The 15547-nt window shown below is 38.3% G+C and overlaps 1 protein-coding gene across 9 annotated transcripts in view; it reads left to right on the plus strand.

Annotated features, from left to right (window-relative positions):
* Window positions 1-15547, plus strand: part of FAM169A (family with sequence similarity 169 member A) — an 81578-nt gene that overhangs the window by 49718 nt on the left and 16313 nt on the right. For 8 of the 9 annotated variants that reach the window (XM_066241148.1, XM_066241118.1, XM_066241100.1 and 5 more), the window contains 2 exons: window positions 14106-14234; window positions 14750-14862. In XM_066241148.1, coding sequence (XP_066097245.1) covers window positions 14106-14234; window positions 14750-14862 — 242 coding nt within the window. The remainder of the gene's footprint in view (window positions 1-14105; window positions 14235-14749; window positions 14863-15547) is intronic. The other variant, XM_066241166.1, reaches the window with a different exon arrangement.

Below are 15547 nucleotides of genomic sequence, written 5' to 3' on the forward strand. Positions count from 1 at the left end.
ATTGGGAGTATCTATGGAGAGGATATTTGTAAAGCTTAGGCTTTAAAAGAATTATACAGTGTGTCCGTAAAGTCATGGTGCACTTTTGACCGGTCACAGGAAAGCAACAAAAGATGATAGAAATGTGAAATCTGTATCAAATAAAAGGAAAACTCTCCCAGTTTCATACCTATTCAGTGCAGTTTGATGTGGGCTCATGCACAAATTTTTAAAGGCTCTTTAGGTAGCTATCCCGTATAGCCTCTACAGACTCGTCACTGACTGATGGCCTACCAGAACGGGGTTTCTCCACCAAACTGCTGGTTTCCTTCAACTGCTTATCCCACCGACTAATGTTATTCCTATGTGGTGGCGCTTCCTTATAAACGCGCCGATATTCACGTTGCACTTTGGTCACGGATTCGAATTTAGCGAGCCACAGAACACACTGAACTTTCCTCTGTACCGTCCACATCTCGACTGACATGGCCGTGGGCTGCTCCACTGTATACACGGTGTTACGTCGTCATCTGCGCATGCGCACATGCTGCCACATCACCCTACAAAACTGGGAGGGTTTTCCTTTTATTTGGTGCAGATTTCACATTTCTATCGTCTTTTGTTGCTTTTCTGTGACCAGTCAAAAGTGCACCATGACTTTACGGACACACTGTATTACAAGGGTGCCTGTCTTGTGCTACATGAGAAATTTCAGTAAAGAAGTCTCCAGTAGCCAGTGCTGCTTGGTTGATGGATGTTCTGTCTTGTGGGCACATAACCTTTGGCTTTAAGAGTTTGACTATAACTCTCTGGCTGGGACATACCTGATAATTAGGACCTTCAACTCAAGTTACTTTTTGTAAAGTACTACTTACTCCCTTTGGACCTCAAACTTGTTATATAAGGCATTCTCTACTATTTTAGTCATTTTAATTCAGGCAAAGGACTCAGTTTGGCCTGTTGTATTGGTTTTCTCTAACTTCTTTCTTTTGATAGGTATGAAAACTAAAATAAAAAACATGAGAAATAGTTTTAAACATAGGGAAAAAAATGAGAGAGAATAGTATCCTTGTGTCCATGTATCCATTATATAGGTGAACAAACACTGGGATTTTGCCATATTTGTTTTTATTTATTTTAAGGGAGCACTAAACAAAACATTGTAAATACAGCTGATGTTCTCTTTGGACCCCTCCCCCCCCCCCCATTCCTCTATCTTACCTCCCTATAGATAATTGCATTCCTGAAGTTGGTATATATCTTTGTTGCTCATGGTTTTATACTATGTTTATGTTCAGAAATGCTATAGAACATTATTTTGTATGCTTTTTTATTTTAAAATTTTAAAGTTTTTTGTTATAAAATATATTTTAACTATTTGTAGGTGTACAGTGCAGAGGCATTAATCATATTTACAATGCTATATACCCATCGCCACTATACCCAAAACTTTGTCATCACCCCCCAACATAAACTCTGTACTCTTAAGAAATAACTCCCCTTTCTTCCTTCCCCCATTCTCTGGTAACTGCTTTCTGCTCTCTGTCTCTATGACTTTGCTAATTCCAGGTACCTTATATAAGTGGAATCATGCAATATTATTTGTCCTTTAGTATCTGATTTCTTTTCTTTTTTTTTTTTTTTTACATGGACAGAGAGAGGGATAGATAGGGACAGACAGACAGGAATGGAGAGAGATGAGAGGCATCAATCATCAGTTTTTTGTTGTGACACCTTAGTTGTTCATTGATTGCTTTCTCATATGTACTTTGACGGGGGGGCTACAACAGACTGAGTAACCCCTTGCTCAAGCCAGCGACCTTGGGTCCAAGCTGGTGAACTTTTTTGATCAAGCCAGATGAGCCCGCACTCAAGCTGGCGACCTTGGAGTCTCAAACCTGGGTCCTCTGCATCCCAGTCCGACGCTCTATTCACTGCGCCACCGCCTGGTCAGGCATGTCTGATTTCACTTAGCGTAAAGTTTAAGGTGCATTCGGGTTGTACTATATATCAGAATTTCATTTCTTTTTATGGCTGAGTAGAATTTTATTGTGTGCACATAAGATTTTATTATTCATTCATCTGTTGATGGATGCTTGGGTTGTTTTCCTATTTGGCTATTATGAATAATCCTGCTATGGACGTTGGTTTACAGATAGCTGATTCTTTGAGCCCCTGCTTTCAGTTCTTTTGGATATATCTCTGAGAGTGGAATTGCTAGGGTACATGGTAATTGTGTTCAGCTTTTGAGAAATTGCCAAACTCTTTCCCACAGAGCCTGCATTATTTTGTTTAATATGTTTTTAAACTATTTATAAATGACATCATTTTGTACATACACTGGCTTACTTTTTTTACTGACTTTTTTTAGATTTATCAGTATTGATACTTGTAGTTACAGTTTATTTGCTGTAACTGCTATATAGTATTTTATTGTATACATATTAAATTTATTTATATATACTCTAATGATGTACACGTAGGTTGTACCCCATACTCTAGTTTTAAAACAGTCCTAGCCTGACCAGATGGTGGCGCAGTGGATAGAGCGTCGGGCTGGGATGCGGAAGGACCCAGGTTCGAGACCCCGAGGTCGCCAGCTTGAGTGCAGGCTCATCTGGCTGGCTCCACCAGGGGGTTACTCGGTCTGCTGAAGGCCCGAGGGTCAAGGCACATGTGAGAAAGCAATCAGTGAACAACTAAGAAGTCGCAACGCGCAACGAGAAACTGATGATTGATGCTTCTCATCTTTCTCCATTCCTGTCTGTCTGTCCCTGTCTATCTCTGCCTCTGTAAAAAAAAAAAAAAAAATTCCTTCTTTAAAAAAAAAACAAAAAAAAACCCAGCCCTAAAATGAACATTATAAATGTGTTCTTGTGCACATGTATGAGGTAGTATTGGATCAATAATATATGTCTTTTCAACTTTACTAATTGTTACAAAATAGTTCTCAGACCAGCGGAGTTCATTTTCCTTATTCTTCTGATGCTTGTTATTTGTTATCTGATAGGTGTGAAATGACATCTTGTTGTTTCATCTTATATTTCCTTGGCAGCTAGTGAGGATTATCATCTTTTTTTAAATTTTAATTTATTGATTTTAACGAGAGTGAAAAAGAGACCAGGAACATTGATCTATACCTATATGTGCCCTGACTGGGGATCGAACTGGCAACCTCAGCGCTTCAGCACGATGATAAAACCAACTGAGCTCTAGGGTCAGGGTGAGGTTTATTACCTTTACTTTGTTTAGTGACCATTCCAGTTTCATTATGTGTGAATTTCCTCTTCATAGCCCTTGCCAATTTGGGGGAGGAGGGATTATTGTATCTTTCTAATTCAATTTTAGGATTTTTTTTACATCATTGGAATACTTGTCCTTTGTTTATTCTGAATATCTCCTAATCTGTTTCTTTAGGATATCTTTTTAACATAACGTAGTCCAATACAAAATTAATTTATACTAATATAAATTAATATAAGTTTAAGTTAATTAAATAAAATTGTAAGTACTTCCTCCGTAGCCACATGTGTGTGGCTGGTGACTACGTATTGGACAGCATTGATACAGGACCTTTTCATCACTGTAGAAGGTTCTGTTGCGTAGTCCTGACAGAGAAAGGTTTTAAAAGTTAGGTTTATCAAAGTATTTTATTGTGCATTATGACTTTTGTATTTTTTATAAGAATTTCTTTAGTACTCTAATGTTCCAGAAATATTCTCATATATATATATATATATATATATATATATATATTTTTTTTTTTTTATAATTTTATTTTTTTAATGGGGTGACATCAATAAATCAGGATACATATATTCAAAGATAACAAGTCCAGGTTATCTTGTCGTTCAATTATGTTGCATACCCACCACCCAAAGTCAGATTGTCCTCTGTCACCTTCTATCTTGTTTTCTTTGTGCCCCTCCCACCCCCTATCCCTCTCCCATTCCCCCCTCCCCCCCGTAACCACCACACTCTTATCAATGTCTCTTAGTTTCACTATTATGTCCCACCTACGTATGGAATAATACAGTTCCTGTTTTTTTCTGATTTACTTATTTCGCTTCGTATCATGTTATCAAGATCCCACCATTTTGCTGTAAATGTTCCGATGTCATCATTTCTTATGGCTGAGTAGTATTCCATAGTGTATATGTGCCACATCTTCTTTATCCAGTCATCTATTGATGGGCTTTTTGGTTGTTTCCATGTCCTGGCCACTGTGAACAATGCTGCAATAAACATGGGGCTGCATGTGTCTTTTCGTATCAATGTTTCTGAGTTTTGGGGATATATACCCAGTAGAGGGATTGCTGGGTCATAAGGTAGTTCTATTTTCAGTTTTTTGAGGAACCACCATACTTTCTTCCATAATGGTTGTACTACTTTACATTCCCACCAACAGTGTATGAGGGTTCCTTTTTCTCCACAGCCTCTCCAACATTTGCTATTACCTGACTTGCTAATAACAGCTAATCGAACAGGTGTGAGGTGGTATCTCATTGCCGTTTTGATTTGCATTTCTCTAATAGCTAAAGAAGATGAGCATCTTTTCATATATCTGTTGGCCATTTGTATTTCTTCCTGGGAGAAGTGTCTATTCATATCCTCTTCCCATTTTTTTATTGGATTGTTTGTTTGTTTGTTGTTGAGTTTTATGAGTTCTTTGTATATTTTGGATATTAGGCCCTTATCTGAGCTGTTGTTTGAAAATATCATTTCCCATTTAGTTGGCTTTCTGTTTATTTTGTTATCAGTTTCCCTTGCTGAGCAAAAACTTCTTAGTCTGATGTAGTCCCATTCATTAATTTTTGCCTTCACTTCTCTTGCCATTGGAGTCAAATTCATAAAATGCTCTTTAAAACCCAGGTCCATGAGTTGAGTACCTATGTCTTCTTCTATGTACTTAATTGTTTCAGGTCTTATGTTTAGATCTTTGATCCATTTTGAGTTAATTTTTGTACAGGGGGAGAGACTGTAGTCCAGTTTCATTTTTTTGCATGTGGCTTTCCAGTTTTCCCAGCACCATTTATTGAAGAGGCTTTCTTTTCTCCATTGTGTGTTGTTGGCCCCTTTATCAAAAATTATTTGACTATATATATGTGGTTTTATTTCTGGACTTTCTATTCTGTTCCATTGGTCTGAGTGTCTATTTTTCTGCCAATACCATGTTGTTTTGATTGTCGTGGCCCTATAATAGAGTTTGAAGTCAGGTATTGTTATGCCCCCAGCTTCATTCTTTTTCTTTAGGATTGCTTTGGATATTCGGGGTTTTTTATAGTTCCATATAAATCTGATGATTTTTTGCTCTATTTCTTTAAAAAATGTCATTGGAATTTTGATGGGAATTGCATTAAATTTGTATATTGCTTTGGGTAATATAGCCATCTTGATTATATTTATTCTTCCTAGCCAAGAACAAGGTATATTCTTCCATCTCATTATATCTTTTTCGATTTCCCTTAACAATGGTTTATAGTTTTCATTATATAAGTCCTTTACATTCTTTGTTATGTTTATTCCTAAGTATTTTATTTTTTTTGTTGCAATCGTGAAGGGGATTATTCTTTTGAGTTCCTTCTCAGTTGTTTCATTGTTGGCATACAGAAAGGCTATTGACTTCTGTATGTTAATTTTGTATCCTGCGACCTTACTGTATTGGCTTATTGTTTCTAGTAGTCTTTTTGTGGATTCTTTGGGGTTTTCGATGTATAGGATCATATCATCTGCAAAAAGTGATACCTTTACTTCTTCTTTTCCAATATGGATGCCTTTTATTTCTTTGTCTTGTCTGATTGCTCTGGCTAGAACCTCTAGTACCACATTAAATAACAGTGGAGAGAGTGGACAACCCTGTCTTGTTCCTGATTTAAGGGGGAAAGCCTTCAGTTTAGTGCCATTTAATATGATGTTAGCTGATGGTTTATCATATATGGCCTTTATCATGTTGAGATATTTTCCTTCTATGCCCATTTTGTTGAGAGTCTTAAACATAAAATTGTGTTGTATTTTATCGAAAGCCTTTTCTGCGTCTATTGATAAGATCATGTGGTTTTTGTTCTTTGTTTTGTTGATATGGTGTATTATGTTAACCGTTTTACGTATGTTGAACCATCCTTGAGATTCTGGGATGAATCCCACTTGATTGTGATGTATTATTTTTTTAATATGTTGTTGTATTTGATTTGCTAGTATTTTGTTTAGTATTTTAGCATCTGTATTCATTAGAGATATTGGTCTGTAGTTTTCTTTTTTTGTGCCATCCTTGCCTGGTTTTGGTTTGAGGGTTATGTTGGCCTCATAAAATGTGTTTGGAAGTATTGCTTCTTCTTCAATTTTTTGGAAGACTTTCAGTAGAATAGGAACCAAGTCTTCTTTGAATGTTTGATAAAATTTGCTGGTATAGCCGTCAGGTCCTGGACTTTTATTTTGGGGGAGGTTTTTAATGGTTTTTTTCTATTTCTTCTCTACTGATAGGTCTGTTTAGGCTTTCTGCTTCTTCTTGACTCAGTCTAGGAAGGTTGTATTTTTCTAGGAATTTATCCATTTCTTCTAGGTTGTTGAATTTAGTGGCATAAAGTTTTTCATAGTATTCTACAATAATTCTTTGTATATCTACAGTGTCCGTGGTGATTTCTCCTCTTTCATTTTGTATCTTGTTTATATGAGTTCTTTCTCTTTTTTCCTTGGTAAGTCTTGCCAAGGGTTTGTCAATTTTGTTGATCTTTTCAAAGAACCAGCTCCTTGTTCTATTAATTTTTTCTATAGTTTTTCTGTTCTCTAATTCATTTATTTCTGCTCTGATTTTTATTATCTCCTTTCTTCGGCTGGTTTTGGGTTGTCTTTGTTCTTCTTTTTCTAGTTCCTTAAGGTGGGAAGTTAAGTGGTTCACTTGGGCTCTCTCTTGTTTGTTCATATATGCCTGAAGCGATATGAACTTCCCTCTTATCACTGCTTTTGCTGCATCCCATAGATTCTGATATGTCGTATTGTCATTTTCATTAGTCTGTATATATCTTTTGATCTCTGCACTTATTTCTTCTTTGACCCATTCATTTTTTAAAAGTATGTTGTTTAGTTTCCACATTTTTGTGGGATTTTTTTCCTCTTTTTTGCAGTTGAATTCTAGTTTCAAGGCTTTATGATCAGAAAATATGCTTGGTACAACTTCAATTTTTCTGAATTTGCTGATATTGTTTTTGTGGCCCAACATATGGTCAATTCTTGAGAATGATCCATGTACACTGGAGAAAAATGTATACTCAGTCACTTTGGGATGAAATGTCCTGTAGATGTCTATCATATCCAGGTGCTCTAGTGTTTTGTTTAAGGCCACTATGTCTTTGTTGATTCTCTGTTTGGATGACCGATCTAGAGCCGTCAGCGGTGTATTGAGGTCTCCAAGTATGATTGTATTTTTGTCAGTTTTTGTTTTAAGATCAATAAGTAGCTGTCTTATATATTTTGGTGCTCCTTGGTTTGGTGCATATATATTAAGAATTGTTATGTCTTCTTGATTCAGTGTCCCCTTAGCCATTATGAAATGGCCATTTTTGTCTCTGAGTACTTTTCCTGTCTTGTAGTCAGCATTATCCGATATGAGTATTGCTACACCTGCTTTTTTTTGGATGTTATTTGCTTGGAGTATTGTTTTCCAGCCTTTCACTTTGAATTTGTTTTTATCCTTGTTACTTAGATGAGTTTCCTGTAGGCAGCATACAGTTGGATTTTCTTTTTTAATCCATTCTGCTACTCTGTGCCTTTTTATTGGTGAGTTTAATCCGTTTACATTTAGTGTAATTATTGATACTTGTGAGTTCCCTATTGCCATTTTATATCTTGCTTTCTGTTAGTTTTGTGTCTTGTTTGATCCTTCTCTTTCGTTTTTCTATCTTTTGTTTTTATTTGGTTGTATTCCATACATCTTTCCTCTGTTGCTATCTTTTTTATCTCATGTGCTTCTGTGGTGGTTTTTTCAATGGTGGTTACCTTTGAGTAATGAAAAGGGTCCCTACCCTGTTCATTGTAGCGAACTATTTTGTGAGTACTTTTGCACTCCATCGTCCTTTGCTACTGTTAATCTCCGTCTTCTCCCCCTCTTTCTTTTTGTTGTTGTCACAGTTTAAATTTGGTTTTATTGTGTTCTTCTTGGAGCTTTCACTTGTGGCTCTGTTTTTTTTTGTTCTTTGTATCTGATTGGAGAACCCCCTTTAGTAATTCCTGGAGTGGGGGTTTTCTGATGATAAATTCCCTCATCTTTTCTGTATCTGTGAATGTTTTTATTTCTCCTTCGTATTTGAAGATAGCTTTGATGGGTATAGTATTCGTGGCTGAAAGTTCCTCTCTTTCAGGACTTTAAATATTGGGGTCCACTCTCTTCTAGCTTGTAGAGTTTCTGCTGAGAAATCTGATGATAATCTAATGGGCCTTCCTTTATATGTTGTATTCTTCTTTTCCCTGGCTGCCTTGAGAATTTTTTCTTTGCTGTTGGTTTGTGTCAACACAAAGGCATTTTGTGACTCCTTTGTGTCACAAAAGGAAAGAGAAGGATCAAACAAGACACAAAACTAACAGAAAGCAAGATATAAAATGGCAATAGGGAACTCACAAGTATCAATAATTACACTAAATGTAAACGGATTAAACTCACCAATAAAAAGGCACAGAGTAGCAGAATGGATTAAAAAAGAAAATCCAACTGTATGCTGCCTACAGGAAACTCATCTAAGTAACAAGGCATTTCATTATGATATGCCTTGGAGTAGGTTTGTTGGGGTTAAGAAAACTTGGAGTTCTGTTTGCTTCTTGAACTTGAGGCTTTAGTTCTTTCCACAGGCTTGGGAAGTTCTCATCAATTATTTGTTTAAGTATGTTCTCCATTCCATTTTCTCTCTCTTCTCCCTCTGATATACCTATTATTCTTATGTTATTCTTTTTGATGGAGTCAGATAATTCTTGTAGGGCTATCTCATTTTTTTTAATTTTTGAGTCTCTTTCTTCTTCTCTCTGTTGTGCCTCAAGTTGCTTGTCTTCTATTTCACTAATCCTCTCTTCTATCTGACCTGTTCTATTAGCTAAGCTTGTTACTTCGTTTTTCAGCTCGTGAATTGAGTTTTTCATCTCTGTTTGATTTGTTTTTATAGTTTCAATTTCCTTGGACATATATTCTTTGTGTTCATGGAGTTGTTTTCTGATTTCCCTATATTGCCTTTCTGTGTTTTCTTGTATATCTCGGAGGATTTTTAGGATTTCTATCTTGAATTCTCTGTCATTTAGCTCCAAGGTTTCCAATATATTAAATTTTTTCTCCATAGATTTTTCCTCATCTAGCTGTGTTACCTCTCTTTCTTTTGTATCCATGATATTCGATTTTCTCTTCCTTAATGGCATCTGAGGGTGGTTTTGTTGATAGTATTAATGAGATTTAATAAAGAATAAAAAGTTAAAAAAAATAAAAAAATAACAAATCGAAAAGAGTTGTTTTTTTTTTAAAAAAAAAATTAATAATGAAATAAAGAAAAATAAAATAAAATAAAAATTTTTTAAAAAGGAAATTATTCCCCCCCTCTTTTTTTCCTCTCCTCTCCTCTCCCCTCTTTCTTGAGAAAATCTTGTGGTGGACTGTGAGTTATAACAAACAATGCCTGTGATGGAGGGCCTGAATTGGGGAAAAGTAATAAAGGGGCAAAAAAGAGAGAAAGAAAAAAAAAAAAAAAAAAAAAAAGGAAAAAAAATAAAAGAAAAAAGAAAAAAAAGAGAGCGTATGGACCCACAAAAAGCAAATAAGGAAAAAATTTGGGTCAAGAATAAAATGATTTGCTTTTAGGTGTTGGTTTTCTAAGAGTTATGATGAGAGGAATAAGAGGAAAATGGAAAAATGGGGGGACAAATTAAAAACTTACTATTGTATTTAGTGGAACAAGAACTAGATAATATGGAGAGCCAGGGATGGGAGCACTGCTAGTGAGTTAAAAAGGTGAAGTAAAAACCCCCCAAAATGCCACAAACATAGGTTTGAGTCCCAGATAAGATAATTTGTTTGTTATTGAGGTTTGAATGAGAGGAGATGTAAAGGAGAAAGGAAGAAACTAATATAGAGGGAGAAAAGAAAGAGAGAGAGAGAAAAAAAGAGGGAACCACTAAAAGAAGAAAAAAGAAAGGAGAGAGAGAGAGAGAGTTAAGGGTTTTGGAGTGCAACCCTCATAGAGAGAAAGGAAGAGAAGAGAAATGATAATGGGAGATGTAACACTTATGGGTAGTGTAGTTCAAGGAGAGGAGAGAGTAAGACCGGCAGAGAGTTAATCGGCCAAATTGGAGGAGGAAAAAAAAGTCTCAAGAATGAAGATAAGAGAAACAAACGAACAAATATAATAAAATGGGATAGGTTATAAAGTCTGCAGATTATTCTTGATTTTGAGAGGTTATCTTCTTGCTTTTTCTTTTCTCTCCCTCTTCCTGGTCGGTGACTCTGTACCCCGGGTTCTGCCCCTTTGGCACACTCAGGTAGAGGTTTGCAGTTGATAAGTCTCTATGGCAATGTCATGTATTGTGCTTTATTCTCGTTGGGAGTCGAGGCTCATTAGCATTTATAGGCTCCGACAGTGAGAGAGTCCATGTTCCTGGAGCCTTTCTCCTAGTCTTTCCTTCCTCAATTAGTAGCCTGATAGTCCAGGTATGGGGTTGCTGCTGCCTCTGCCTGGATAGTAAGAGGCTCAAATTGCTGGCAACTCCCCACTCTATTTCCACTCAGCACAGGGCTCTGGGTAAGGCTCAGTCAGTCAGAGCTGCTAGCATAGTCAGGCGGGCTTTCCGCCCACTCGAAGACCTCTGGCTCTGCCACTCTATCCGGTAACACAAGCGGGCGCCCACTTCCGGGGCGCTTGGAGGAAACTCTCACTCACTGTCTGCAACCAGGATATCCGGCCAGCAGTCTCACGCTCTGAGTGAAACCCCCAACCGCAGGGAAAGTTGCAGCGTTGGAATTGAGTCTCGCTCCGTCCCCGTGTGCGGCTTTTGCAAGGCGCTGGGGCGGCCCGAGATTCCGCTTTGGCCCACACAAAGGCCCCTGACTCTGCCCCTCTGTGCGATAACACGGGCGCGCACTGCCGAGGCACTCGGAGGAATCGCTCACTCCTTATCTGCGCGCGCAAACCAGGATATGAGGCCGGCCGTGGTTCCCTCTGAGTGAAACAGCCTCCAGCACGGAAAATCTCCACCGTTGGGATTAGTTCTCACTCCCTCCCGTGCGTGGCTTTCCCAGGGCGCTGGGGCTGCCCAGAGACTCTGCCCTCAGCCCACAGAGAGACCTCTGACCCTGCCTCTCCGTGGGGCAACACGGGCACCCACTTCCGCGGCTTAGGAAGAAATCTCTCTTCCACTAACTGCGCACCGACCAGGAGACCGGGTAAAATGGCCGCTCCGCTTGTCTTTCTTTGTTTGGGTTTGGCGCGAGTGTTAGCTTGTATTGTCCGGGTTGCTACAGGATCAGATTTTCCTCGGCTTGGATCTCTGAGCCACAGCCTGGTTCGGCCGTTTTTGCTGCAGGGGCCTGGATCTATTCACCCCCTTTGCCCGCCTCAGTTTCTATATTCACAGTTACCAGAGAAAGCCGCCCTGTTTAGGTTAGTGAGGAAGGCGGAGCATTTCTTACTCCCTATTTCCTTCGGGGTTTGGTTATATATTTAGCCAATTTTTCACTCAATCATACCTTTGGGTGTATTGCGAAGAATCTGGAAGCTCCAAGTATAGGTTTTTCTGTTTCTGGTTGAAGATCTTGTTGAGTTTTGGGGGAGATTTATCGGTATCACTTCCTACTCCGCCATTACTCTGACGTCATCCTCTTTTTTTTTATTTAATCTTTTTTTCTTTTTAAGTAAGAGATAGAGAGAGGGACAGACAGGAAGGGAGAGAATGAGAAGTATCAACTCATAGTTGTGGCACCTTGGTTGTTCATTAATTGCTTTCTCATATGTGCCTTGACTGATGGGGGATGGTCCAGCCAAGCCAGTGACCCCTTGCTGAAGCCAGCGACCATGCAGTCATGTCTGTGATCCCACGCTTAATCCAGATGGGCCCACACTCAAGTCGGCAACCTTGAGGTTTCAAACCCGAGTCCTCCTCAGTGTCCCAGGACAATGCTCTATTCATTGCATCACTGACTATCAGGCACATTTTGCTTTTCATAATCGGTCTTAGACTCCACCTAGAATTTGGTTTTACAAATGATGTTGATGTAAGGTCAAGGTCTGACTTTTTTTTTGTATTTTTTCGAAGTTAGAAGCAGGGAAGCAGTCAGACTCCTGAATGTGCCTGACCGGGATCCACCCGGCATGCCCACCAGGGGGTGATGCTCTGCCCATCTGAGCATTGCTCCGTTGTGTCCAGAGCCATTCTAGTGCCTGAGGTGGAGGCCATAGAGCCATCCTCAGCGCCCGGGCCAACTTTGCTCCAATGGAGTCTTGACTGCGAGAGGGTAAGAGAGAGATAGAGAGGAAAGGAGAGGGGGAAGGATGGAGAAGCAGATGGGCGCTTTTCCTGTGTGCCCTGACCGGGAAATGAACCTGGGACTTGCACACGCTGACGCTCTACCGCTGAGCCATCCGGCCTGGGTCTGTTTTTTTAATGTGGATTTATATTCTAGCATCATCCCCCCCCAGCATTATTATTTTAATAGTTTGTTTATTCTCTGCTGAGATATAATATTTCCTCTGTCATTTGCCACGTTTTTTTGTTTGTTTGTTTTTAGAGCTGTTGGAAAGCTCCCAGCATGCTTTGTTTTCTGACACACATTTTTTCAACCTATTAGGGAAATGTTCGCCTTTTTTATTTTTGTGGCAGAGACAGAGAGAGTCAGAGAGAAGGATAGATAGGGACAGACAGACAAGAAGGGATAGAGATGAGAAACATCAATTCTTCATTGCAGTTCCTTAGTTGTTCATTGATTGATTTTTCATGTGTGTCTTGACCGGGGGACTGCAGCAGACCGAAGGACCCCTTGCTCGATCCAGCGACCTTGGGTCAAGCTGGTGAGCCTTGCTCAAACCAGATGAGCCCGCACTCAAGCTGGCGACATCAGGGTCTCGAATCTGGGTCCTCCACATCCCAGTCCGATGCTCTATCCACTGCGCCACCGCCTGGTCAGGCCATTTGCCAAGTTTTTAGTGTGTGTGTGTGGTTCTTTCCTGGTATTTAAATTTTTCTTCTTCTTGCTCATTTACTTCCTCCTTTCTTTTCCTCTTTTGCCATATTCTTAAAGCAATGCCAGGTAATTTTTTTTTTCAGAGACAGAGAGTCAGAGAGAGGGATAGATAGGGACAGACAGACAGGAACGGAGAGATGAGAAGCATCAGTCATTAGTTTTTCATTTCGCATTGCGACACTTTAGTTGTTCATTGATTGCTTTCTCATATGTGCCTTGACCTTGGGCCTTCAGCAGACCAAGTAACCCCTTGCTCGAGCCAGCAACCTTGGGTCCAAGCTGGTGAGCTTTTCCTCAAACCAGATGAGCCCGCGCTCAAGCTGGCGACCTCGGGGTCTAGAACCTGGGTCTTGGGCATCCCAGTCTGATGCTCTATCCACTGCGCCACCACCTGGTCAGGCAGGTTATTTTAATTATTGTGTCTTTATGATGATTCTTGATATCTACTAGGGTAAGTCCTTATTTTTTTCTTCAGATTTGTTCTCAATATTTTTTCTTAACTCTTCTTTCATTTTAACCTTGCAATCAAGTTTTGTAAAGTTCTATTAAAAAGAAACTCTGTGGGATTTTGTTTAGGATTGCATCAAATTTATAAAATAATTTAGTAAGAATTGATATTTTTACATTATTGTGTCAAACAACCCTTTTATGTTCCTCAAAATTTAGTAATTTTCTCCATGAAGGTTAAACACATCTTTTATTAGGATTTTTATTGCTTGGTAAAATTAAAATGTTAATATGGAATTTTATTTATAATTTTTATGTAAATTAGGCAGCTGTATTATTATTATTATTTTTTTAGTTGCCTTGGTGTTTTGGTATCAAAGTTACACTAGCTCATTGAGTTGGCAGCTTTCCATTTTCTTTCTGTTTTCTAAAACAATTGATATTTGGGATTTCTAGGAAATTTAAATATGTTTTTCAGCTTGCAAGCAATACTTTGAAAAGTATCCAGGAGACCATGAGCTCCTTTGGGAAGTTGAAGGTGTTGGACACTGGTGCCAGCGAATACCTGTCACCAGAGCATTACAGAGAGAAACACTTAAAATTACAGGTAAGAATGTTATTAATTTGAATCACATGTCCTGCTTAACTATAGCCGAGTTTGCTGATGGTTGTGTCTTAACAGTCCAGAGCAGTAGTGTATTGTCATATGATCTCTCTAGTAACAGACCCTCTTTTCTGAAGTATGATTTTTTTGTTACATGTTAACATTGAGTCACTAAGAATAGCTCAGCAGAATGTAATAATCCAGTAGGAATTGGTGGGTAAGAAATAAACAGATTACTAAAGCAGAGTAGAATAGGCATCAGGGGTCCAAAGGTAGTCAGTCCCCAATCTCATGCATCTGTCCTCAAAGTTACAAAATACAGATAACTATTTAAGACTCTTTTATAATTGCAAGGTTTCATTATAAAATATTGGTGAAGGGATTATACCACACCTAGATTTTCAACACCCTCCTATTTAGACTGCTCTGCTGTGCTTTTGTGAATATCAGAAGAACACTGTAATTAAAACCAAATACTGACTGCATTACAATTAAAAACATTTTTTTTCTATACCCAGCAGTTTCTTCCATTGAAGCTAAAAGACCTGTTCCTGGAGAACGTGATCTTGCATCTGTCCCGGAATATGAAGCAGGAATGGAAGATAATCAATCCAGTGAGATGCAGCTAACTGTAGGTACACTGTACATTTATTGTAGTAAATAATTCTTCTGTTTCCGTTTTATAGATTCAGTCAATATTTAATTTTTCAAATGTTATTTATTCAACAAACTTATATAATTTCTAGTGTATTATCTTTTGGTTGGTTACTATGAACTTAATTTTCTTTCAATTTGTAATACATATAAAGTAACAGAATAAAGTAAAAATCTCTAATTTCACTATTCCAGATATAGCAGTTGTTAACATTCTGTATATAATATTATAATATACATGTATCTGCATACATTTTGTTTTTCATTTCTTTTATGCTGCTTCTATTTTTTTCTATTAGCATAGTATTTTAAGCATTTTTATGGCATTTCTATTATTAAATGATTGTTAGATAGCAGCACACTAGTCTATCATATGTAAATACCATAATTTATTTCCTTAACATTTTAAAGTTTTACATGTATACATGCAATGAACACATTTATACTTGCATCATTGTGCATATGTAATCATTTCCTTGCACAGATAGGCTTCTACAAGTGGAATTAGCAGTAGACCAAAGGTTATGAAGTTATTGTGGGAAGTTTGAGGCTAAGGTTTGTAGTACTCCAGCCCCCTGGGAACTACCAGTGTCACGTGAAAAAAACCTACTCAAGACACAAGCTTATGTCAAGAGGAAGAGGGGAGGCCTGCCAAGGGAGAC

This window comes from Saccopteryx bilineata, chromosome 1, assembly GCF_036850765.1.
Source record: "Saccopteryx bilineata isolate mSacBil1 chromosome 1, mSacBil1_pri_phased_curated, whole genome shotgun sequence".
NCBI lineage: Eukaryota > Metazoa > Chordata > Mammalia > Chiroptera > Emballonuridae > Saccopteryx > Saccopteryx bilineata.